Source organism: Balaenoptera acutorostrata, chromosome 8 (genome assembly GCF_949987535.1).
Source record: "Balaenoptera acutorostrata chromosome 8, mBalAcu1.1, whole genome shotgun sequence".
NCBI lineage: Eukaryota > Metazoa > Chordata > Mammalia > Artiodactyla > Balaenopteridae > Balaenoptera > Balaenoptera acutorostrata.
This window is the reverse complement of record NC_080071.1, coordinates 37,928,918-37,953,102: the sequence shown is the minus strand read 5'-3', so window position 1 is coordinate 37,953,102 and position 24,185 is coordinate 37,928,918. Positions and strand designations below refer to the sequence as shown.

The following is a 24,185-nucleotide window of genomic DNA, read 5'->3' as shown; positions in this document are numbered from 1 at the left end:
ATATATAGGAGACTCTTGATCTTCACGGCAGGATAATATTCGGACCTTTGTGAATCCCTTAATTCACAAGTAACATTACCCATAAAATAAAAAGGTAACCCCCTTCAAGACACTTGAACCAAAAGATACAAGGTTGGTATTACTGTCATGTGCAAAAAAACTACGTTCTATTGTTAAGATAACCAGAATATACTTCTACAGCTGAATGCACAATATTTCAGACTCTGAAGAAATATCTTATTTGGCAGAACCTTGGATTTAAGACTTTGCTCCATTATCTATAATTCCCGCATAAAACTTAACACAGTTCAAAAAGAGTTCCATGTAAGAATGAAAGCTTTTCAATTGTACTTTTTCTTGCACCTAATGCCCTGGGATTTGAAAAACAGTAAAAGAAGCTTGACTTAATAATCATAAAGCCTAGCATACTGCCAAGGGCCCCAAAAATCTCATAAAGTATCATGAGGTAAAGGAGAAAACTCTGAAATCAAAAAAGTAAATGAATGGAAAAGAAACATAAGAAAAGTTAAAGGAATTAGAGGTATTTAACATAAGAAACAGCTTTGGAATGACTTGATTCTTACAGCAAAATAATTTGGATTTACATCCAGAACTATAAATAAGCATTTATTTAACACTCATAAGACTGTACTAAGCATTGCAGGACACACAGAATTGGTATTACAATATGACTCCTGTTCTTAAGAAACTTACAACCTCGTTCAGTCAAAGCTACAAAGACATTTAATTTGTATGGTGAACATATGGGCAGGAAACATGCAACTTCTACCAGAAAGCCAAATGCCCATACCAACTGTTGAAACAAGGTGACCACTGAATAGATCTTTACCACAACTGATGACTGGTTTGAGAACTTTAAGAAATGGTGGGCTTCCCTGGTGGCGCAGTGGTTGAGAATCTGCCTGCTAATGCAGGGGACACGGGTTCGAGCCCTGGTCTGGGAAGATCCCACATGCCACGGAGCAGCTGGGCCCGTGAGCCACAACTACTGAGCCTGCGCGTCTGGAGCCTGTGCCCCGCAACGGGAGGGGCCGCGATAGTGAAAGGCCCGCGCACCGCGATGAAGAGCGGTCCCCGCACCGTGATGAAGAGTGGCCCCCACTTGCCGTAACCAGAGAAAGCCCTCGCACAAACCGAAGACCCAACACAGCCAAAAAAAATATATATATAAATAAATAATAAAATAAAGTAGCTATAAAAAAAAAAAAAAGAAAAAAAGAAATGGTTTTTGTTGTAAAATATAAGGTGAGGTCAATTTACCACCTTTCCTTAAGATCAAAGTAGACTACATCGTAGAAGATACAGAACCAGAGCAAACTTTCAAAACCAATGAAATCACTGTATAATGGAAAGAAAACTCTATGGACATAAATATCCAAGAAGCAAGTGCACATCAGGACTTAAGGTGACTGAAGATAAGGTGACTCTCACTCTGGGGTAGTGCACAGAGGCAGCAAAATATTAGTAGACGCAACCATCTATTCTCAGTGAGTTCCACAACTGCTAACCAATTTAATAGCTTTTTATAGGAGGTAAAACTTTAAAAATTATGCCACTGAAAATACAAAGTACAACAAACCCAAACAAATTCTCTCTACTTAATCACTAACTTGTGCCTTGAAAGCACCAATTAATGTATAACGCTTTTAAAGTCAAAGAATAATGACACTTTTCAAAATTTTTAGTTTACAGAAATCTATATAGCATTAGCTCTGAAGTACTGCCTTCTGCTGCTTAAACCTAGGAGGACTCAATTCATCTATATCTAGGAAGAATAAGCATCGCAAGATTATAAACCTAGGGATTTATAAACTGACAAATTACAAGTCTGTTCAGAAAACAGACTGTGCTCAGGGAAAAACTTATGATTTTTCCCTGACATCTGTAATAGCTTAAAGTTGCTTCTAATTTAATGGTTGGGTTTGAAATGTCAAAGTTACCCTCCCGGGCTTCCCTGGTGGCGCAGTGGTTGAGAATCTGCCTGCTAATGCAGGGGACACGGGTTCGAGCCCTGGTCTGGGAAGATCCCACATGCCGCAGAGCGGCTGGGCCCGTGAGCCACAATTACTGAGCCTGCGCGTCTGGAGCCTGTTCTCCGCAACAAGAGAGGCCGTGACAGTGAGAGGCCCGCGCACCGTGATGAAGAGTGGCCCCCGCTTGCCACAACTGGAGAAAGCCCTAGCACAGAAACGAAGACCCAACATAGCAATCAATCAATCAATTAATCAATAAAAAAAAAAATAAATAAATCTTTAAAAAAAAAAAAAAAAAAAAAGTTACCCTCCCCAAAATATATACAGACAACCAACCACATTTACTCATAAAAATTTTCTACCTTTTCAATGTTCTGTGGATCAGAAATAGGGGAACCCCCCATAAATTTTCACTGAGAGTCACTCTTAGTTTCTGGCACCTAAGGATTTCCCTTTCTTTCTTTCCAGCTCTGTTATTATTTCTTTCTTGTGGTATTTTATCCATGTTTTCTACCTGGTTATAGAGGGCAAAGGGTCTATATTTGTTCAGTCAATTACAATGCCGGAATAGAAAGTCTTTACAAAGAATTTCAAAAATTGGCCTTAAAACCTAATATTATTAATACAAAATGGTGAATTGATATTGTTTTCTTGTACTCATCCTTTCTAGTCACAAATTCCATTTTCTCTTTTAGGAATATCACAACCTTCTTACGCTTCTGTCCGTCACGCTCCTGTGGAGCAACAGGAACTTTTGTCATAGGATAACTTTTTACAATATGACTAACTCTACTGTACTGGTGTATAGAGTGTAGAAGGCTCCTGTAAAGTGCTTCCAGAGACTGGAAAGAGAATAAAATCAATACAGTGGATGAGTATGGTACCTCATTAGCACAGTATAATAGAACGAGCACAAAAATGAAGCTTAAAACACTTGTTTTTTAATCACAATTTCCCACTGTGCAGCGGACCTCAAGTAAGCTATTTAACCTCTCTCATACTCAATCTCCTAATTATTTCTAAGAACATATCACTACCCACTTAGGGTTATTTTAAGTTAACTCAGTAGGCACTCAATAAGTAATAGCTATTATTACCTTAAATAATGTTTCTAAATGTTTTCTGATAAAAAAAAATCAGAGAAATCTACTAGTTCAATCATTAGCCCTAGGAAACTAGACTAGATACAGAGAAAGCTATGATCCAATTCAATCCAGTTTATTATCTTGTCTGTGGCAAGATAATGGTGCTTCTGGAAGCACCAAAATGAGAACTGAATATTATTTAGTTATTTGGTTTCAGTTATTAAATAGTTTATGTATAACATATTTAATCCTAGAACATTTAAATTCCATTTCTGTGTTGGCAGAATTACCCTCTGGATAATGGATAATTCAGTAGGAAGCAAAGGTTACCCTTGCAGGCTCTGCCAGTCAGATGTACCCTTGTTCTCTTCCCCTCTCCCCCACTGGACTTGGACTCAGGAGTCAACAGTGCAAAGAAATGAGGCCTTTAAGAAGTCCATTCTGGTTGGAGGGGCAGCAGCAGTAATCTTCTGAAGTCAACGGAAAAATTCTCTAATTCTACTACAACCTGGATAAAAATCTCTCTCAAGACCACTGAATTCCCTTTGCTCTGAATTTATGCTCTCCAAACAATATATAAATTACAAATTTTGTTTTCTACATATCTTAATACCAGGAAGGGCATTAACAAGTATTCTACATCCTGAAAGAGAAATAATCTAATCATAAGTGAACACACTGGGGTTCTAATTTTTTTTTTAGTATCTTATGAGTGTCGCACATGTATCAGCCACCTACAATCTGATCCTCTCTGGGAAAACTGGCAAGCCAAGGGCCAGAACACCCAAAATAAGAGCCAGATTCTAAACCCATGGGTATAAGAGTTCATACACTAAGGTATAAATAATTGTGACACTTCCTATGACTAATCATTCACTTCACACACATACACTGCTAACATAAACCAATGCATAGCCTACAGTACACTACAGAAGACAGTAGGTATCTTATGCTTTCAATGGCACAGTGCACAAGTGCCTATTTGCCCCCTCACATAAAACAAAGACGCTATAACTTCAAGGTCCAGAGAGAGAGAAAGAGAGAAATGAAGACAGTATCTAAGAAGAGAGGAAGTTGGTTTTCTAAGTTCAGAAGATTCACTTTTCCCCCCCTGAAGATTCTGTAAAGCCAATCTCTACATGACAAGTTTCTACTGTATTAGACATTATTCTATTTAAAACATAAAAGACTCAATGTTCAGAACACTGGTAAATTTAATTTTAACCAGAAATTCCTTCTACCTGAATTACACAATTTTTCAACTAAGCCTCCGCCAACATGCTGTCCAGTCACACTAAAGAATGGGAATGAGAATGCAGATAATTATTTTTCCTATTAAAAAGCAAATGTAAAGTGTACATCTTCACACCTTCATTAAAATTAGTTACTAATTACCATTCTTGAGGTTTTGTTTCAGGTACGAAGTACGTTTAAGTTAAAAACAAAAATGGAATGGTTATGTTGTAAAGAAAAAGAATTTCTCCAAAGAAAACTTTTCTTGCTGATATTTCAATATACTGATATACCATATACTTGTTCTAAAAACAAGTATATTAATGCCCAATAGATATGAAGTCAAAGTGCAATACTGGAACAGATTCATGATATACCTAATCCAATTTTTTACCTAGTCTCAATTTTTAATTATTTTCAGAGCCACATTTAAATATTTTGTATTTGTACTCACTGTCCTTCCAAGTTATATCAAAATTCAATAGACAAACCCAAAACACCAGCTTCGGCAGGGTCAATGTTGCTTAAAATCAATTAAGAACTCATTTTATAATTCTGTCTACATCTGTAACAGTAACAATACAAATATTCTTTAGAATTCTTATCAACATTATTACCAAAAATATTTCAGAATGTGAAAGTTACCACACAAATGACTGATCTTTCTTCATCACTTCTTCCCTAATATACCTCAGAAAACTAATTTTAAAAATACTATATTCACAAGGACCTTCCATAATGTTCACCTTCCATAATAACCCAAGCAAAATTATATTTCCAGTCTTAAACAAAGAGTTACTTTGAACAAGCTGATGTCGTGCAGATTAGATGGTGGGTAACTGCAAACCTTTTTGGATCCTGATTCAAACTACCTACAGAATGATATTTTTTAGACAGAGAAATGTGAATGTGAATAACCAGATATTAAAAAATTTCTGTTATTTGGGGGAGTATGATAATAGTATTATATGATTGGTTATATTATATTAGGTCCTTATTTTTTAAAGGGATACATATATAAGTATTTAGAAGTGACATGACAATGTCAGAATTTGATACGTAACAGAAAAAGAAAAGCAATTATGGTAAAATGTTAATAACTTTTAAAACAAGGGGGGAGTCATTCTATTATCCTATTTTTTATGTATGTCTATTATTTCACATTATATTTGTTATTTATGTTTAAAATTTTTCAGAGAAAGAGAAATAAAAGGAATAAAACAAAGAAAAAACCAGTTACCTTTTCCCAGTCAACTCAACTTGTCCTTTCTTATTGAAGAAGAACCTGGAATCATTATATCCCCATCCATTCCATTTCATAACTTCTTGCCTAATAATCAGAAAAATATACATAAATGAGATCTATACTAAACATCTCAAAACTGAACACTGCATCATTGACTATTAACTTTCACAATCATTTAACAAAAGACCTTATTCCACTAATATTATGTTGCTTTAAATAAAATGAATATATATTAAAATGTCTATACATTAATATTTCTAAATATAGAATCACTCTGATGAGCAGCACCTGGTTCACAAAGGGCTACAACCACTAAATTTAACGCATTCAAAGGAAAAAGGAAGGAGAAGGAGAAAAATATTCTTAGAGTATAAATATGCTTCATTTTGCACATTATTGAGTTTATATTATACGACGGCCTAAAATATTTTGCAACTAAAATAAAATTTACTTAACAGGAAACAAGTTTTTTCATATATTAGAAAAATCGCAATTATTAATCTTCTGCTAGAATGAAAAAGACCAATTTACAAAGTAGGTTCACTAGCACTGACACTACCAGTAGCAGGCACTTTCAATAAAGTAGCTTAAAAATCTGAACACTCGGTTTACAAACATTCTAAATCCTTCAACTTCTATGTAAATGCCAACATCTACCTTAATCTACATATTAACATTAACATAACAGTTAATGACCATACCTGTTTTCAATGTTCCAAAACAATGTTATCTTTAATTTCCAAAATGCCAGTATTTCATAGTTTTAAAAATCGTTTCCGGGGCTTCCCTGGTGGCGCAGTGGTTGAGAATCTGCCTGCCGATGCAGGGGACATGGGTTCGAGCCCTGGTCTGGGAAGATCCCACATGCCGCGGAGCAACTAGGCCTGTGAGCCACAACTACTGAGCCTGCACGTCTGGAGCCTGTGCTCCACAACAAGAGAGTCCACGATAGTGAGAGGCCCATGCACTGCGATGAAGAGTGGCCCCCGCTTGCCACAACTGGAGAAAGCCCTCGCACAGAAACGAACACCCAACACAGCCAAAAAAAAGAATTGTTTTCATCAAAATCAATCACTCACTCATTCAATTTTACACATTACAAAAGAATTAGATTGGTTTGGACCCATGCAGAACACAAAAAGCAACCACACTGAACTACTGTGTCAGCATTTAATACATATTTTAGCATGGTGCCCTAGTACACTTGGGCCACTGAAATAAACTGATGGTGAATCTTCTTACTGCAAATTCAATGAAGTAGTTTATGATGAAAATACTTGAAAATACATCGTAAGAAAGAACTCTGTAACTATGTGTGGTGATAAATGTTAACTAGACTTATTACAGTGATAAATTCACAATATACACAAATATCGAATCACTAAGCTGTACACCTAAAACTAGTATAATGTTACACGTCAATTTTACCTCAATTTTTTAATGAAATTTCAAAATAAACAAAGACGTACTATTAAAAAGTGTTCTAGGGATTCCCTGGTGGCACAGTGGTTAAAAATCCGCCTGCCAATGCAGAGGACACAGGTTGGAGCCCTGGTCCGGGAAGATCCCACATGCCGCGGAGCAACTAAGTCTGTGCGCCAAAACTACTGAGCCTGTGCTCTAGAGCCTGCGAGCCACAACTACTGAGCCCACGTGCCACAACTACTGAAGCCCGCATGCCTAGAGCCAGAGCTCGGCAACAAGAGAAGCCACCGCAGTGAGAAGCCCGTGCACCGCAATGAAGAGTAGCCCCTGCTCACCTCTACCAGAGAAAGCCCACGTGCAGCAACGAAGACCCAACACAGCCAAAAAAACAACTGAATAAATAAAAAATAAAAAGTGTTCTAATTCTCCATAATTCTCAAGGAAGAAAATAGGAAGAAAATGACTACTGACAAGCAAGCAAATTTTTTATTACAACCATAATTCTTCTTCCGGTTCAAGGGCTTTTCAAACAAGTAGAACACTAACACGATACAAATGAACCAAATACAATCATTAATTATGTAATGAAATCCCCATCTATACATAAAATTAAGAAAAAAGAAACTAGGAATGCTCTCTTTAAAATGAGACTTTACTAACAATAAAAACTAAATTTCCTATACAAACACATACTGTTCAAAAACATCACGATCCAACTATCTATCTATTTATTTATTTATTGCCACACTGGGTCTTTCTTGCTACATGCGGCCTCTCTCTAGTTGCGGTGAGCGGGGGCTACTTTTCGTTGCGGTGCGTGGGCTTCTCATTGCAGTGGCTTCTCTTGTTGTGGAGCACGTGCTCTAGGGCGTGCAGGCTTCAGTACTTGTGACGCACGGGCTGAGTAGATGTGGCACACGGGCTTAGTTGCTCTGCCACATGTAGGATCTTCCCGGACCAGGGATTGAACTCGTATCCCCTGCATTGGCAGGCAGATTGTTCACAACTGAGCCACCAGGGAAGCCCTCAAAAACATCTTAAAGAGTAACAAATCCAGAGATTAGATTTGTAGATGAGTCTGTTATAAACTATCATTCAATATTTTCTTATTTCACAATTCTACCTCACTGTAGAGGGAGGTTTCAAAAGAGAGCTTCTGGAAAAACTCTCTACAGAAAAATCTCATGACTAATGACATGTCACTAATCCACTTGTTTTATTTTTTTTCCACATCTTTATTGGAGTATAATTGCATTACAATGCTGTGTTACTTGATGCTGCATAACAAAGTGAATCAGCTATATGTATACATATATCCCCATATCTCCTCCCTCTTGTGTCTCCTTCCCACCCTCCCTACTCCCTATCCCACCCCTTTAGGTGGACACAAAGCACCAAGCTGATCTCCCTTTGCTATGCAGCTGCTTCCCACTAGCTATCTATTTTACATTTGGTAGTGTATATATGTCAATGCTACTCTCTCACTTCATCCCAGCTTACCCTTCCCCCTCTCCATGTCCTAAAGTCCACTCTCTACGTCTGTGTCTTTATTCCTGTCCTGCCCCTAGGTTCATCAGAACCTTTTTTTTTTTTTTTAGATTCCATATATATGTGTTAGTATATGGTATGTTTTTCTCTTTCTGACTTACTTCACTCTGTATGACAAACTCTAGGTCCATCCACCTCACTACAAATAACTCAATTTCACTTCTTTATATAGCTGAGTAATATTCCATTGTATATGTGTGCCACATCTTCTTTATCCATTCATCTGTAGATGGACACTTAGGTTGCTTCCATGTCCTGGCTACTGTACATGGAGCTGCAATGAACATTGTGGCACATGACTCTTTGAATTATGGTTTTCTCAAGGTATATGCCCAGTAGTGGGATTGCTGGGTCATATGGTAGCTCTATTTTTAGTTTTTTAAGGAACCTCCATACAGCTCTCCATAGTGGTTGTATCAATTTACATTCCCACCAACAGCGCAAGAGGGTTCCCTTTTCTCCACACCCTCTCCAGCATTTACTGTTTGTAGATTTTTTGATGATGGCCATTATGACTGGTGTGAGGTGATACCTCATTGTACTTTTGATTTCCATTTCTCTAATTATTAGTGATGTTGAGCATCCTTTCATGTGTTTATTGGCAATCTGTATATCTTCTTTGGAAAAATGTCTATTTAGGTCTTCTGCCCATTTTTGGATTGGGTTGTTTGCTTTTTTGATATTGAGCTGCATGAGCTGCTTGTGTATTTTGGAGATTAATCCTTTGTCAGTTGCTTCATTTGCAAATATTTTCTCCCATTCTGAGGGTTTTCTTTTGGTCTTGTTTATGGTCTCCTTTGCTGTGCAAAAGCTTTTAAGCTTCATTAAGTCCATTTGTTTATTTTTGTTTTTATTTCCATTTCTCGAGGAGGTGGGTCAAAAAGGATCTTGCTGTGATTTATGTCATAGAGTGTTCTGCCTATGTTTTCCTCTAAGAGTTTTATAGTCTCTGGCCTTACATTTAGGTCTTTAATCCATTTTCAGTTTATTTTTGTGTATGGTGTTAGGCAGTGTTCTAATTTCATTCTTTTACATGCAGCTGTCCAGTTTCCCCAGCACCACTTATTGAAGAGGCTGTCTTTTCTCCATTGTATACTGGAGACGCAGTGGTTAAGAATCCGCCTGCCAATGCAGGGGATATGGGTTTGAGCCCTGGTCCGGGAAGATCCCACATGCCGTGGAGCAACTAAGCCCTGCGCCACAACTACTGAGCCTGCGCTCTAGAGCCTGCAAGCCACAACTACTAAGCCCGCACACCTCGAGCCCATGCTCCACAACAAAGAGAAGCCAACACAATGAGAAGCCCGTGCACCACAACAAAGAGTAGCCCCCACTTGCCACAACTAGAAAAAGACCACGCACAGCAACAAAGACCCAACACAGCCATAAATAAATCAATTAATTAAAAAAAAAAGTATACACTGTGCCCATTGTATACTCTTGCCTCCTTTATCAAAAATAAGGTGACCGTATGTGCGTGGGTTTATCTCTGGGCTTTCTCTCCTGTTCCATTGATCTATATTTCTGTTTTTGTGCCAGTACCATACTGCCTTGATTACTGTAGCTTTGCAGTATAGTCTGAAGTCAGGGAGCCTGATTCCTCCAGCTTTGTGTTTCTTTCTCGGGGTCTTTTGTGTTTTCATACAAAACTGTGAAAGGTTTTGTTCTAGTTCTGTGAAAAATGCCATTGGTAGTTTGATAGGGATTGCACTGAATCTGTAGATTGTTTTGGGTAGTATAGTCATTTTCACAATGTTGATTCTTCCAATACACGAACATGGTATATCTCTCCATCTGTTTGTATCGTCATTAATTTCTTTCATCCGTGTTTTATAGTTTTCTGCATACAGGTCTTTTGTCTCCCTAGGTAGGTTTATTCCTAGGTATTTTATTCTTTTTGTTGCAGTGGTAAATGGAAGTGTTTCCTTAATTTCTCTTTCAGATTTTTCATCATTAGTGCATAGGAATGCAAGAGATTTCTGTGCATTAATTTTGTATCCTGCTACTTTACCAAGTTCACGATTAGCTCTAGTAGTTTTCTGGTAGCATCTTTGGGATTCTCTATGTATAGTATCATGTCATCTGCAAACAGTGACAACTTTACTTCTTCTTTTCCAATTTGGATTCCTTTTACATCTTTTTCTCCTCTGATTGCTGTGGCTAAAACTTCCAAAACTATAATAGTTTTTGAATAATAGTGGTGAGAGTGGGCAACTTTGTCTTGTTCCTGATCTTAGTGGAAATGATTTCAGTTTTTCACCACTGAGAAGGACGTTGGCTGTTGGTTTGTCGTATATGGCCTTTATTATGTGGAGGTAAGTTCCCTCTCTGCCTACTTTCTGGAGGGTCTTTATCATAAATGGGTGTTGAATTTCGTCAAAAGCTTTTTCTGCATCTATTGAGATGATCATATGGTTTTTCTCCTTTAATTTGTTAATATGGTGTATCACATTGACTGATTTGCATATATTGAACAATCCCTGCATTCCTGTGATAAACCCCACTTGATCATGATGTATGATCCTTTTAATATGCTGTTGGATTCTGTTTGCTAGTATTTTGTTGAGGATTTTTGCATCTATGTTCATCAGTGATACTGGCCTGTAGTTTTCTTTTTTTGTGACATCTTTGTCTGGTTTTGGCATCAGGTTGATGGTGACCTCATAGAATGAGTTTTGGAATGTTCCGCCCTCTGCTATATTTTAGAAGAGCTTAAGAAGGATAGGTGTTAGCTCTTGTTTAAATGTTTGATAGAATTCACCTGTGAAGCCATCTGGTCCTGGGGCTTTATTTTTTGGAAGATTTTTAATCACAGTATCAATTTCAGTGCTTCTGATTGGTCTGTTTATCTTTTCTATTTTTTCCTGGTTCAGTCTCAGAAGGTTGTGCTTTTCTAAAGATCTGTCCATTTCTTCCACATTCTCCATTTTATTGGCATACAGTTGCTTGTAGTAATCTCTCATGATCCTTTGTATTTCTGCAGTATCTGTTGTTACTTCTCCTTTTTCATTTCTAATTCTATTGATTTGAGTCTTTTCCCTTTTTTTCTTTATGAGTCTGGCTAATGGTTTATCAATTTTGTTTATCTTCTCAAAGAACCAGACTTTAGTTTTATTGATCTTTGCTATCATTGCCTTCATTTCTATTTCATTTGTTTCTGCTCTGATCTTTATGATTTCTTTACTTCTGCTAACTTTGGGGTTTTTTTGTTCTTCTTTCTCTAATTGCTTTAGGTGTAAGGTTAGGTTGTTTATTTTAGATGTTTCTTGTTTCTTGAGGTAGGATTGTACTGCTGTAAACTTCCCTCTTAGAACTGCTTTTGCTGCATCCCATAGGTTTTGGGTCGTCATGTTTTCATTGTCATTTGTTACTAGGTATTTTTTTGTTTCTTCAGTGATCTTTTGGTTATTTAGTAGTGTACTGTTTAGCCTCCATGTGTTTGTATTTTTTACAGATTTTTTTCCTGTAATTGATATCTAGTCTCATAGCATTGTGGTCAGAAAAGATACTTGATACGATTTCAATTTTCTTAAATTTACCAAGGCTTGATTTGTGACCCACATATGATCTATCCTGGAGAATGTTCCATGAGCACTCAAGAAGGAAGTGTATTCTGTTGTTTTTGGATGCAATGTCCTGTAAGTATCAATTAAGTCCATCTTGTTTAATGTGTCATTTAAAGCTTGTGTTTCCTTATTTTCATTTTGGATGATCAGTCCATTGGTGAAAGTGGGGTGTTAAAATCCCCCACTATGATTGTGTTACTGTCAATTTCCCCTTTTATGGCTGTTAGCATTTGCCTTATGTATTGAGGTGCTCCTGTGTTGGGTGCATAAATATTTACAATTGTTATATCTTCTTCTTGGATTGATCCCTTGATCATTATGTAGTGTCCTTCTTTGTCTCTTGTAATAATCTTTATTTTAAAGTCTATTTTGTCTGATATGAGAATTGCTACTCCAGCTTTCTTTTGATTTCCATTTGCATGGAATATCTTTTTCCGTCCCCTCACTTTCAGTCTGTATGTGTCCCTAGGTCTGAAGTGGGTCTCTTGTAGACAGCATATATACGGGTCTTGTTTTTGTATCCATTCAGCCAGTCTATGTCTTTTGGTTGGAGCATTTAATCCATTTACATTTAAGGTAATTATCCATATGTATGTTCCTATTACCATTTTCTTAATTGTTTTGAGTTTGTTATTGAAGGTCTTTTCCTTCTCTTGTGCTTCCTGCCTAGAGAAGTTCCTTTAGCATTTGTTGTAAAGCTGGTTTGGTGCTGCTGAATTCTCTTAGCTTTTGCTTGTCTGTAAAGGTTTTAATTTCTCCATCAAATCTGAATGAGATCCTTGCTGGGTAGAGTAATCTTGGTTGTAGGTTTTTCCCTTTCATCACTTTAAATATGTCCTGCCACTCCCTTCTGGCTTGCAGAGTTTCTCCTGAAAGATCAGCTGTTAACCTTGGGGATTCCCTTGTATGTTATTTGCTGCTTTTCCCTTGCTGCTTTTAATATTTTTCCATTGTGTTTAATTTTTGATAGTTTGATTAATATGTGTCTTGGCGTGTTTCTCCTTGAATTTATCCTGTATGGGACTCTGCACTTCTTGGACTTGATGGACTATTTCCTTTCCCATATTAGGAAAGTTTTCAACTATAATCTTTTCAAATATTTTCTCAGTCCCTTTTTTTTCCTCTTCTTCTTCTGGGACCTCTATAATTCGAATGTTGGTGCATTTAATGTTGTCCCAGAGGTCTCTGAGACTGTCCTCAATTCCTTTCATTCTTTTTTCTTTATGCTGCCCTGTGGTAGTTATTTCCACTACTTTATCTTCCAGGTCACTTCTCCGTTCTTCTGCCTCAGTTATTCTGCTATTGATTCCTTCTAGAGAATTTTTAATTTCATTTATTGTGTTGTTCATCATTGTTTGTTTGCTCTTTAGTTCTTCGAGGTCCTTGTTAAACGTTTTTTGTATTTTCTCCATTCTATTTCCAAGATTTTGGATCATCTTTACTATCATTTCTCTGAATTCTTTTTCATGTAGACTGCCTATTTCCTCTTCATTTGTTTGGTCTGGTGGGCTTGCTCCTTCATCTGCTGTGTATTTCTCTGTCTTCTCATTTTGCTTAACTTACTGCGTTTGGGGTCTCCTTTTCGCAGGCTGCAGGTTCGTAGTTCCCGTTGTTTTTGGTGTCTGTCCCCAGTGGGTAAGGTTGGTCCAGTGGGTTGTGTAGGTTTCCTGGTGGAGGGGACTGGTGCCTGTGTTCTGGTGGATGAGGCTGGATCTTGTCCTTCTAGTGGCCAGCACCACATCCGGTGGTGTGTTTTGGGGTGTCTCTAAACTTATTATGATTTTAGGCAGCCTTTCTGCTAATGGGTAGGGTTGTGTTCCTGTCTTGCTAGTTGTTTGGCATAGGGTGTCCAGCACTGTAGCTTGCTGGTCGTTGAGTGGAGCTGGGTCTTAGTGTTGAGATGGAGATCTCTGGGAGAGTTTTCACTGTTTGATATTACAGGGGGCTGGGAGGTCTCTGGTGGACCACTGTCCTGAACTTGGCTCTCCCACCGTAGAGGCTCAGGCCTGACACCCGGCCGGAGCACCAAGACCCTGTGAGCCACACGGCATGAAAGAGCATATTGATTTGGAGGCTGGTAGCCAGTTAACTTGTCACCTGATCTTCATATGCAAAAGGCCTTTATTCCACTGGTCTCTGAGATCTCCTCATGCTCTTTAATCTTCATTGCTCAACTCCTAAACTTTCCCCCCCTCCCTCTGGCCTGTATAGTATTCTTACCTCAATGCCCCCTTGCTGCAAATGCAAAACAGGCTTCCCAGGGGTAGACTATTTGGGTCTTTGCCAGCCAAGAGATGGCTTTTTATCATGCAGAATGTTTCTCTGTTGTTGTTATTATTGCTGTCCTCTTTTTCTTTTAGCAGTTTATTACAAGTTATGATAAAGGATACAGGTGAACATCCAATGGAAGAGGTGCATAAGGCAAGGCATGGGGGGAGGGGCACGGAGCGGCCGTGCTCTCTCCAGGCCCAAAACTCTGACCAAATCTCCACGTGTTCACTGACCTGGGAGTTCTCCAAACCCCATCCTTTTGGGTTTTTATAGAGGCCTGCACTTGTTTTCTTAAGTTTACACTTTGTAAGAACAGATTAGGTTATTGTCCACTTTGCTTTTTTCATGATTATATTCTCTTAACTTTTCTGAATATAATTTACTTAATATTTTATTTTTATTATGTTTCCATAATAATTTACATGAGAATATGTACATTCTAGTTAACATCTTTACTTAATATTTCATAATATGTGCATACATTTTTGTATATGCAATGAATTTTATTAGTGAATTTAAACATTTGTCATGAAGTCTGTACTCTATAAAAGAATAGTTTCATATTATACAAAATAAATGCAAAAATACCAATATAGTCATTTTGCCTTGGTATTACAATCACTAAGCACGGGAAATTATTTCAGTACAGATGTTGAATTTGGCAGGTTTACATAGCTTAACAATGAGAATCATTTTCCTTAAAATTATGCTTAGAATTTTAAAAAATTATTCCCAGATGGCCTCAAAGTAAACGTGATTACATGTGCTCACTCTTAACACTTCATGAGAAAAATGAATCAAGGAAATAAGCAGGAAATATCTGCTGCTGTACACTGAAAAATGAAGAGATTTACATACTCAAGACTCTGGAACTTAAATTTTCAGTTGGGTAATATCTTAAAGAACCTCCAAGTTTTTAACTGTAGGCTAAGGTACCTTTTTCTTTCTTGTCATCTCAATCAGAAAATTCTGCCTATGATATAGGCCTTACCATACTTATACCAACTTTTGGAAGCTTCCCGGAAGTTGAAATACAGGCATTTGTAATGCATTTGTGCCTTAAAAAAACAATGTTATGTTGCTTAAGTAGTATGTAATTAAAATCTAGATTACCCCCAAACCAATTTTCTGTTATTTTCAAAGTACCCCACACATTAAATAAAACATAGGCAAATTTCCTAGGCTTCTGGTTTTAAACTTTTATATACACGTATCCCTTCAAATTACTAATATTTTCTATGACAGTTAAACTTAACTATGTGATTACTTTATAAACTTTAAAATAACTTCTTATATAGAAGAATGTAATGAGTACACTCAAGGACATTTTATAGCATTAACATTTTAAAAATTAGAGTAAAACTTTACATAGTCATAGAATTCTAAAACTAAAAAGGTCCTTAGAAACCATCCAGTTCAATTGCTCATTTTTCAGATGAAGAAATGTGTGCCCAGAGAAGTACTCATGATTACACAGTTAAGTTAGTTGTGAGCGTCAGAAAGTGAACTCCCAATCTTGTCATTCTTTCTCTTCAGAGAGGTAATATTCGAAACCCACTAAGTCATGCTCTCAGGTAACTAAAATGATTTAAAGGAACCTCTTCTTCATCGCATTCGTATTTTTCTAAGCACTATTACATGTTATTATTATAATCATTATTCTGCACTTGACCTAAAGGAAAACATTTAAGAATCAAGGAATCTGGTTGTATTAGGATACCCAATGACTTGTACTCCCTTTATCTATAGGATAATGAATTCTGCCATTCAGCATAATGATTCCAAAGCACTCCCGAAATGAAGAATGATCAAAGAATCACCAACTTTCCATAAGATTCGAATAAAAGAATTCAATTCTCAACTAACCATAGAAATCAACTAACCAGACTGATCTCTCACACTTTCCACTTCTTAGAGCTAACTACAAATTTAATGTCTTCAAGATATAAGACTCCCCTCCCTCCCCGCCAAGAAACAAGAAAAGCTGGATTGATTTTACTACACACACACACACAAGTCCATGTTTTACACATTTACACATCTGACCACAGTATCAAATAGTGAAAAAGCACACTGTATTAGCTGGCATAACAAAAGAAAAAGGAGACATTAAAATAGCACCACACGTACACAAGGTGGCAGTATTCTCCCATGCTATACATACTCACTATTCTGCATTTCCCAGTGCTGATTTTTGCACATTTTTTAACTGAAATTTTATATTTAACATTATCTTTATCAAAACCATAGCGTTCCTTTCTTTATTCTTAAAATGGGAAATTTTCATTTTTATGTCTCTGTACAAACATAGATTAAGTCAGATTACTATTCCTCTACTAGTGATTTAAAGGAACCTCTTCTTCATCACATCACTATTTTTCTAAGCACTATTACAGGTTGCAAGCATCCCAATATAAATGCATAGTTCCTATCATTACTATTTCTAATCATGATAGTTTTCACTGGAAAATAAAGAAAAGGAAAATATGCTTTGAGCTACTTTTATTTGAGGTTAGCAATAAAAAAAAGTTCAGCTAGCTGATAACTAAAAAAAATATATATTTCCAATATAATTCCAAAAATCAAAATTCTAATACAAGATACTTCACTGCTCAGTTCAGATAAAAAACCAAATTGTTATCTACATTTTCTAATTTAAACAATGAGAAAGAGATCATATGATCTCAGAGCTTTTGAAAAATAAAAACTGAAGTATGAAACTTAAGCCCCAATGCTGGATTTCTACTAACAAAGCTCAGTATCAGTTAAATTCAAATTAATTCCATATGTATTATAATCTGTAGAAGTTAAAAAAATTTTTTTTTGATCTTTCAAAGAGTTTTTGGTGCTAATTAAAATCCTCATTAACTGGTAATGTGTTTAATTACTTTAAGACCCAAATAATCCAAAGGAAATCACAAAAGTGAAGTAAAAAATAAAAGTGATGAGAAAGACACCAAGATCTGATAAATAAAATAAATATTTCCCTGAGAAGATATGCTACCAAAAAATACCTATAAATGAAACAATCTTCCTACTAGCTTCTTTTATTTTAAAAAATTGAGGGGCTTCCCTGGTGGCGCAGTGGTTGAGAATCTGCCTGCCAATGCAGGGTACATGGGTTCAAGCCCTAGTCTGGGAAGATCCCACATGCCGTGGAGCAACTAGGCCCGTGAGCCACAACTACTGAGCCTGCGCGTCTGGAGCCTGTGCCCCGCAACAAGAGAGGCCGCGACAGTGAAAGGCCCACACACTGCGATGAAGAGTGGCCCCCACTTGCCACAACTAGAGAAAGCCCTCCCATGGCAACGAAGATCCAACACAGCCAAATAAATAAATAAATAAATTGAAGCTGAGTTCCCATTAGCAATATAAAGGCCTAATGAGGAGAGAAATCTGCAGAATACTGTTTAATTCTAAATTTAATTTAAAATGTATATGTTTTAAAATACATTTAAAACCATGGTCACATCTAGTCTACAGGTCCTACAAAATTATTTCTAAAAACTAAATAGCAAAACTCCCATACAACTATTTACAATGCTTATTGTCTCAATCTAACAGTGCAACTAATCCCCTTTCAAATAGTTAGTTGTTAATCCAAGTAGCTTAGTTATAAGTGTAATAATTTATGCATACTATAAAAGAAAGCCCCTTTACAAAAAAAAGAATATAAAAACTCAAACAGAAGACATGGATAGATAACCACCACTTAATTTACACTGCTACAACAAATCTTGCAGTTCTAAGACTGTTAAAAAATTTGACTTAGAAAAAAGATAAATGCCATCAGGCTCTGAAAGCTTGACACTATCAAACATCTGAATCAGAATATTTCCTCTTGCCCTGATATAAAACTCACTAACTCTTCTAACTATACTTTATTTCCTACAGAGAAAAACTGGCCAACTGAAATGTCCAGGGGGCTTGACAATTTTATTTTTTCATCATGAGTTTGTCTATTGGCACTCTAACTTTGGTCACTAGTGAAGGTAGCTAACACAAGTCAAACTACTTAACTACGATTGATTCCAGGACCCTAACAAGATCAGGTTTCTGGACAGGTCAACAAGATAACATCCGTGCCCAACAGGACAACAGTGTGCTTCTCCTTGCAAAACCTGGACATTATCATGCAACACTGTGAACTTCAACAGGAATTTCAATCTTCCCTCAATATCCCCTAAATTAAAATTCTAGTTGCCATAATAAAAATTTGGCCCTTCCATGTAATAAGTCAATCAATTTTCTAATTTTATCCAATGTGATAGTGTAAAATGGATAAAATATAAGACTTTAGACACAGAAAGTTGTCAGCAAGAACATGGAAAAGAGGAACAGAAAAGCATTACTGGTAAACCACTCCACAGAGCAATGGTATGCTAACTTTTCATAAGTAATGGCATTTCTATGGCCAAACTATACAGCTACTGGGTATACATTTGGGAGGAATTCACACACAGTTCCATAAGGAAACATGTGTGATATATTCTCTGGAGAATTATTTGTAAGAGTAGCTGGAGGCATCACTAAAGGATTGGATGAGTGGTAAGTAAATTCCCTGACATACTATGCAGCAATCAGAAGCAGAGAGGGAGATAGATATATATACAGAAACATGAAGAGACTTCTTTAAATAGTAGTGAACACAAAAGGAGAAACAATATGATCTATATGCCATAATACAATTTAAGCAAATAAAAATACACACACTAAATAATACTGCATATTTTATAAAACACATACACATATATTTAAGAACATTCATGGGTGCCCATGGTGGGGGGGGGGAGATGGGATTAGAAATCAGAGATTGAGGAAATAAAAATAAAAGAGGCCTCACATCTGTTCATAGGCAAATGCCATGAACTAAAGGGCTGTGATTACCACAACTCTGAACTTGAAGCAAATACGCTGCTCAGACCTTAAGTCTCAGGGCAGTTTCTCTCTGTTCCAAGAGGACAATTGTTTCTTTCACATACATACAGAAATTCCACGATGGTTCGTTATAAAACCCATTGTTGGGTTACTTAGCAATCTCTACAAGTTGTTGGGTTTTTTTTAAATGATAGAAGTCCATTACAAATGAGTCAGCTTCAAACATACAGCAAATCAAACACATATTTAATTTCCTACAGTCAACTCTTTATAGTTTACAAGAATCTAGTACTGTGAAGAAACTTTTTAAAACCTGAATTCAAGGGTCAAAAGTTGTGTCCCCCAAGGTCCAATTCCTATTATACTCACAATGAATTAATGAATGGAAAAAAAAGAAATATACAGGTATGGGGGAAAAAATCTTATAGACAGAGGCACAAAGAGTTGGAAAAGAAGGGAGGACTGGGGTAAATAAAGCAAGGCCAGCCTTACCCCTTGGCAGAATAATCTGGCACTCACTACTCACTGCAGGCTCCTCGGGGACGTTCCCTGACCCCCAAATTTGCCTTACACCCTACCAAATTCTACCAATTGGAAATTCATTATTGTTTGAATAATCTCTTTGAAAATGGAAATACAGACTATTGGTCATTCATACTTATAGTCATACATATTCCAAGTATTTTGTGCTAGGGTAGGCATGTACGCACGCACACACTCACACAAACTTGGTATCTGCCATTCTGAAGACCTGGAAAGGCACAACCATTCTATTGTTCACCCTCATGTGCTGGTCTATGTAATAAGGAAAACAGCCCAAATCAGTATCAGGGAGTTGTCTTAGCAAAAGACAAAGAACAAGAATGTATACTTCCCTTGACCATGTGTGCTCCCGGAACTATACTTTAAATTTCATAATTTGTTTTCTCCACTGTCCACCTGTAAACTAATCAATGTGGCAATTTAGGTAATCAATTCCAGAATTTCTCTACAACCGTGAAAACGTTACTTAACTTTCATTGCTCCCTCCTACTTGCTAGTAATTGGCAGAGGAACTTTATCACAAGCTACTGACCAACCTGTAAGCGACCAAAGGCCATTTCTGATACAGTCTTCCATTTTTGTAAAAACTATAAAACTGAACAAGAGAATGTGAATGTCTCTAAAAATCTGTATGTCATTTTACCATGAAACCAAGCCTCTGAGTTCCCTTTCTTAGGGAACAAGTTGTCCTCCAGGGGACAACTCAATACTCTTGACAAGACCCTAAAAAGGCTAAGACTGAAGTCCACGTCTGTTTGATATACATAGCATTCCAGCTGTAACAAATGTTTTTTTACTTAAAATAATAACAATAATAATAAGCAGCAGCCACTTCTACTTTAAATGACAGGTAGTTGGGATTATTACCTTTGCTCCTGGAAAACTCACAGAAAAAAATGAACCCCACAAAGTTTGGGGGGAGAGAAAAGGAAATATTAAAATCAGGACCCAATCACAACCACAGAGGTTCTCAAACTTCTTGGGAGTATAAATATCACCTTGGGTGCTCACTTTTTTTTTTTTATTCATTTATTTATTTATTCATTCATTTATGGCTGTGTTGGGTCTTCGTTTCTGTGCGAGGGCTTTCTCTAGTTGCGGCAAGTGGGGACCACTCTTCATCGCGGTGCGCGGGCCTCTCACTGTAGCGGCCTCTCTTGTTGCGGAGCGCAGGCTCAGTAGTCGTGGTGCACGGGCTTAGTTGCTCTGCGGCATGTGGGATCTTCCCAGACCAGGGCTCGAACCCGCGTCCCCTGCATTGGCAGGCAGACTCTCAACCACTGCACCACCAGGGAAGCCCTTGGGTGCTCACTTTAATTTATTTTTTAAAATTTATTTTTGGTCATGTTGGGTCTTCATTGCTGCGGGCGGGCTTTCTCTAGTTGTGGCGAGCAGGGTCTACTCTTTGTTGAGGTGCGCAGGCTTCTCATCGCAGTAGCTTCTCTTGTTGCGGAGCACGGGCTTCAGTAGTTGTGGTACGCAGGCTCAATAGTTGTGGCTCACGGGCTCTAGAGCACAGGCTCAGTAGTTGTGGTGCAAGGGCTTAGCTGCTCCGTGGCATGTGGGATCTTCCCGGACCAGGGCTCAAACCTGTGTCCCCTGCATTGGCAGGCGGATCCTTAACCAATGCGCCACCAAGGAAGCCCTGGGTGCTCACTTTAAAAGCAGAGTCCTGATGTGGAGAAAAGGGAACCCTCATGCAGTATTGGTGGAAAACAGTGTGGAAGTTCCTCAAAAAATTAAAAATAGAACTACCATATGCTCCAGCTATTCCACTCCTGGGTATTTATCCAAAGAAAATGAAAACACTAATTTGAAAAGAGAGATGCACCCCTATGTTCATTGCACCATTATTTACAATAGCCAAGATATGGAAGCAACCTACAAGGATGTGACTGACACATGTATAACGGAATATAACTCAGCCACAAAGAAGAATGAAATCTTGTCATTTGCGACAACATGTACGGACCTACAGGGTATTATACTAAGTGAAATAAGTAAGACAGAGAAAGACAAATACTGTATGATTTCACTTACATGCGGGAATCTAAAAGACAAAACAAATGAACAAAGTCATAGCAACAGAGTCACAGGTACAGAGAACAAACAGGTGGTTGTCAGAGGGGAGGTGGATGGAGGGATGAGAGAAAAAGATGAGGGAGATTAAGAGGTACAAACTTCTAGTTACAAAATAAATGAGTCACAGGTATGAACCGTACAGTGTGGGGAATATAGTCAACAATAATGTAAATGATTTAAAATCAAGTTGCTCTCACCCAAACTCTATCAAAATCAGGAGGGACTGGAAATGAAGGAAGGGGACAAAAATTAAAATTTTAAACTCACTGCACTATAGGAGAGGACTGACCTGAGTAGAGTTTTGTAACAGAACAGGGCAGCAAGAAGAAAAAGTGGGGGCACTCACCTTGTGGAAGACAGAGGAAAGGGATAACAGGAAATGAAGATTTGGTTACATGACAGAGGAGGTGGACAGATCTATAACCAAATTTTACAAAGGATTATCCTGGAAGGGGGGGAACAAGAGCTACACGGAGACAATATTTTCTGATCCAAATTTTGGAAAGTTGACCTGTTATGGAAATTTCCTAGTTAATACATTTACAAAGCATAAAAATTAAGAGAACGACTTATCAAATAATTTGTCTTTCGGACAATAATATGTTTATTCACATTCCAATATATGTGGTCACCAAGGCCACATACCAAGTAGAGGCAGCAGTGGGCCGTGACTCCTAAGAGCAACTGAGAAGAGTTGCAAAATGAGAAATAACATAAGGGTGACCAACATGTGCACGATACTGACCAGCAGCCTACTATGTAGCATATGAAACTGCTGATGCTCTTTACTCTTCTGGTTCTTCCTTTCCTCTCTAATGCATAAGGTGATATTTATTAGAAAGTTGTTCTTGCTATTAAAATGCCATGGTTTCCACTGACGACTTCCCACTTCTTGCCGTGCTTCCACCTTCAGAAACTATTTCAGCACAGGATTCTTATTACTCCTTTCTACACAGTTTACTGCAATAGTAACAGTGTTGCATAATGCTGTAAAGCTAAGCATTTTCCAATCATTATCTCATTTACTTCTCACATCAATCCAGTGATATATGTGTTATTATCTCTAATTAAATCATGAGAAAACAGGTTGAGAGTCAGTAACTTGTCCAGGCACACGATACAACTAGGATTTAAATCTTGGTCTTCTGGCTCCAACACTCCTTAACTATCAAGCTATGATTTCAATTTTGCAATATGTTTAAATGTTTTCAAAATAATATGTTGGGAGAAAAAGGAAACTGCTAAGACTATAATCCTTAAAGTGTATCACCTCATATAGAGGAATTTGTTCAAACGGTGAGTATGAGCCAACTGAGTAAGTGTGGAGTATACATTATTTACTGATAACAATAAGCAGTTTAAATTGGCGTATCTAAGCCAGTTGCCTCAGCTCTCTCTCCTTCTCATCACCTCAGAGGCCCAGGCAGGGTAAAGAACAGTTTCCTAGGCTTCCTATGGTCATTATTTGGTTTCCCATTAGCAACTCAGGCCAAAACATATAATTTCCTTTTATCTGAATTTCTAGAAAGCTGCTTTCTTAAATTATACGATAGAAATCAGCTCAAATACAACAGCAGTATTTCTCCTAGGATTCCAATCATGTCCAATTCTTTATTTTTGGTCAAAATTAAGTCCAAACAAGCAGTTGTCCTTTATTTCTGGCTCTGCCAACAAAGTACATGAATCATGTATTCCAATGCTAAGCCCTTTTTAAAAATGTGCCTTAAAAAAATTCTTAAGGATTTAACTGTAAAAAGGTTATCATAGCATTCTTTAAAATTGGGCAAAACTGGGAATATATTCTATGATCATCCAAATCTTCTCATCAATGTTTTCACCCTCAGACATAAGAATTTCTCCATCGTGACATAGAATAATACTCTTCCAACTCTTCGAATCTATGTTTCTTTGAAATGAAGCTGCCCTTCCATTGCTGTACCAGTCACCATTTCCCTCTCATACATCTGTTATAGCACTTAGCACCTTGCAGTAATAAAATACACATCACTCTTCCTTAGTCGAACTGCAAGTCCCAGAAGGCAAAAATTATGTTCTAATCCTCCTCAGTGCTTAGCACATAGAAAACACTGTATAAATCACCAACAAACTTGGGTAGGTGAAGTTTCAAAGGGGTGAGGAGATGGCTAAAGAATATCCAACTGATTTAAATGAAGTAAGGCTCCAGGTCTAGATGTTACATTGCATGATACTTAACAGTATTTCTCTTTTAAGAGTTACTGTTCATAATATGAGAAATTACAGGGAAGAGGTAACAGACCCAGAGTGCCCTCCCCTCAATTCTCAAGAACAAAAA

General features: G+C 37.4%; 1 protein-coding gene across 1 annotated transcript in view; it reads right to left on the bottom strand.

Moving 5' to 3' along the window:
* AGPS (alkylglycerone phosphate synthase) overlaps positions 1 to 24,185 on the bottom strand; it is a 143,709-nt gene that overhangs the window by 101,862 nt on the left and 17,662 nt on the right. Inside the window, exon 2 of the mRNA XM_007190415.2 lies at positions 5,553 to 5,642. Coding sequence (XP_007190477.2) covers positions 5,553 to 5,642 — 90 coding nt within the window. The remainder of the gene's footprint in view (positions 1 to 5,552; positions 5,643 to 24,185) is intronic.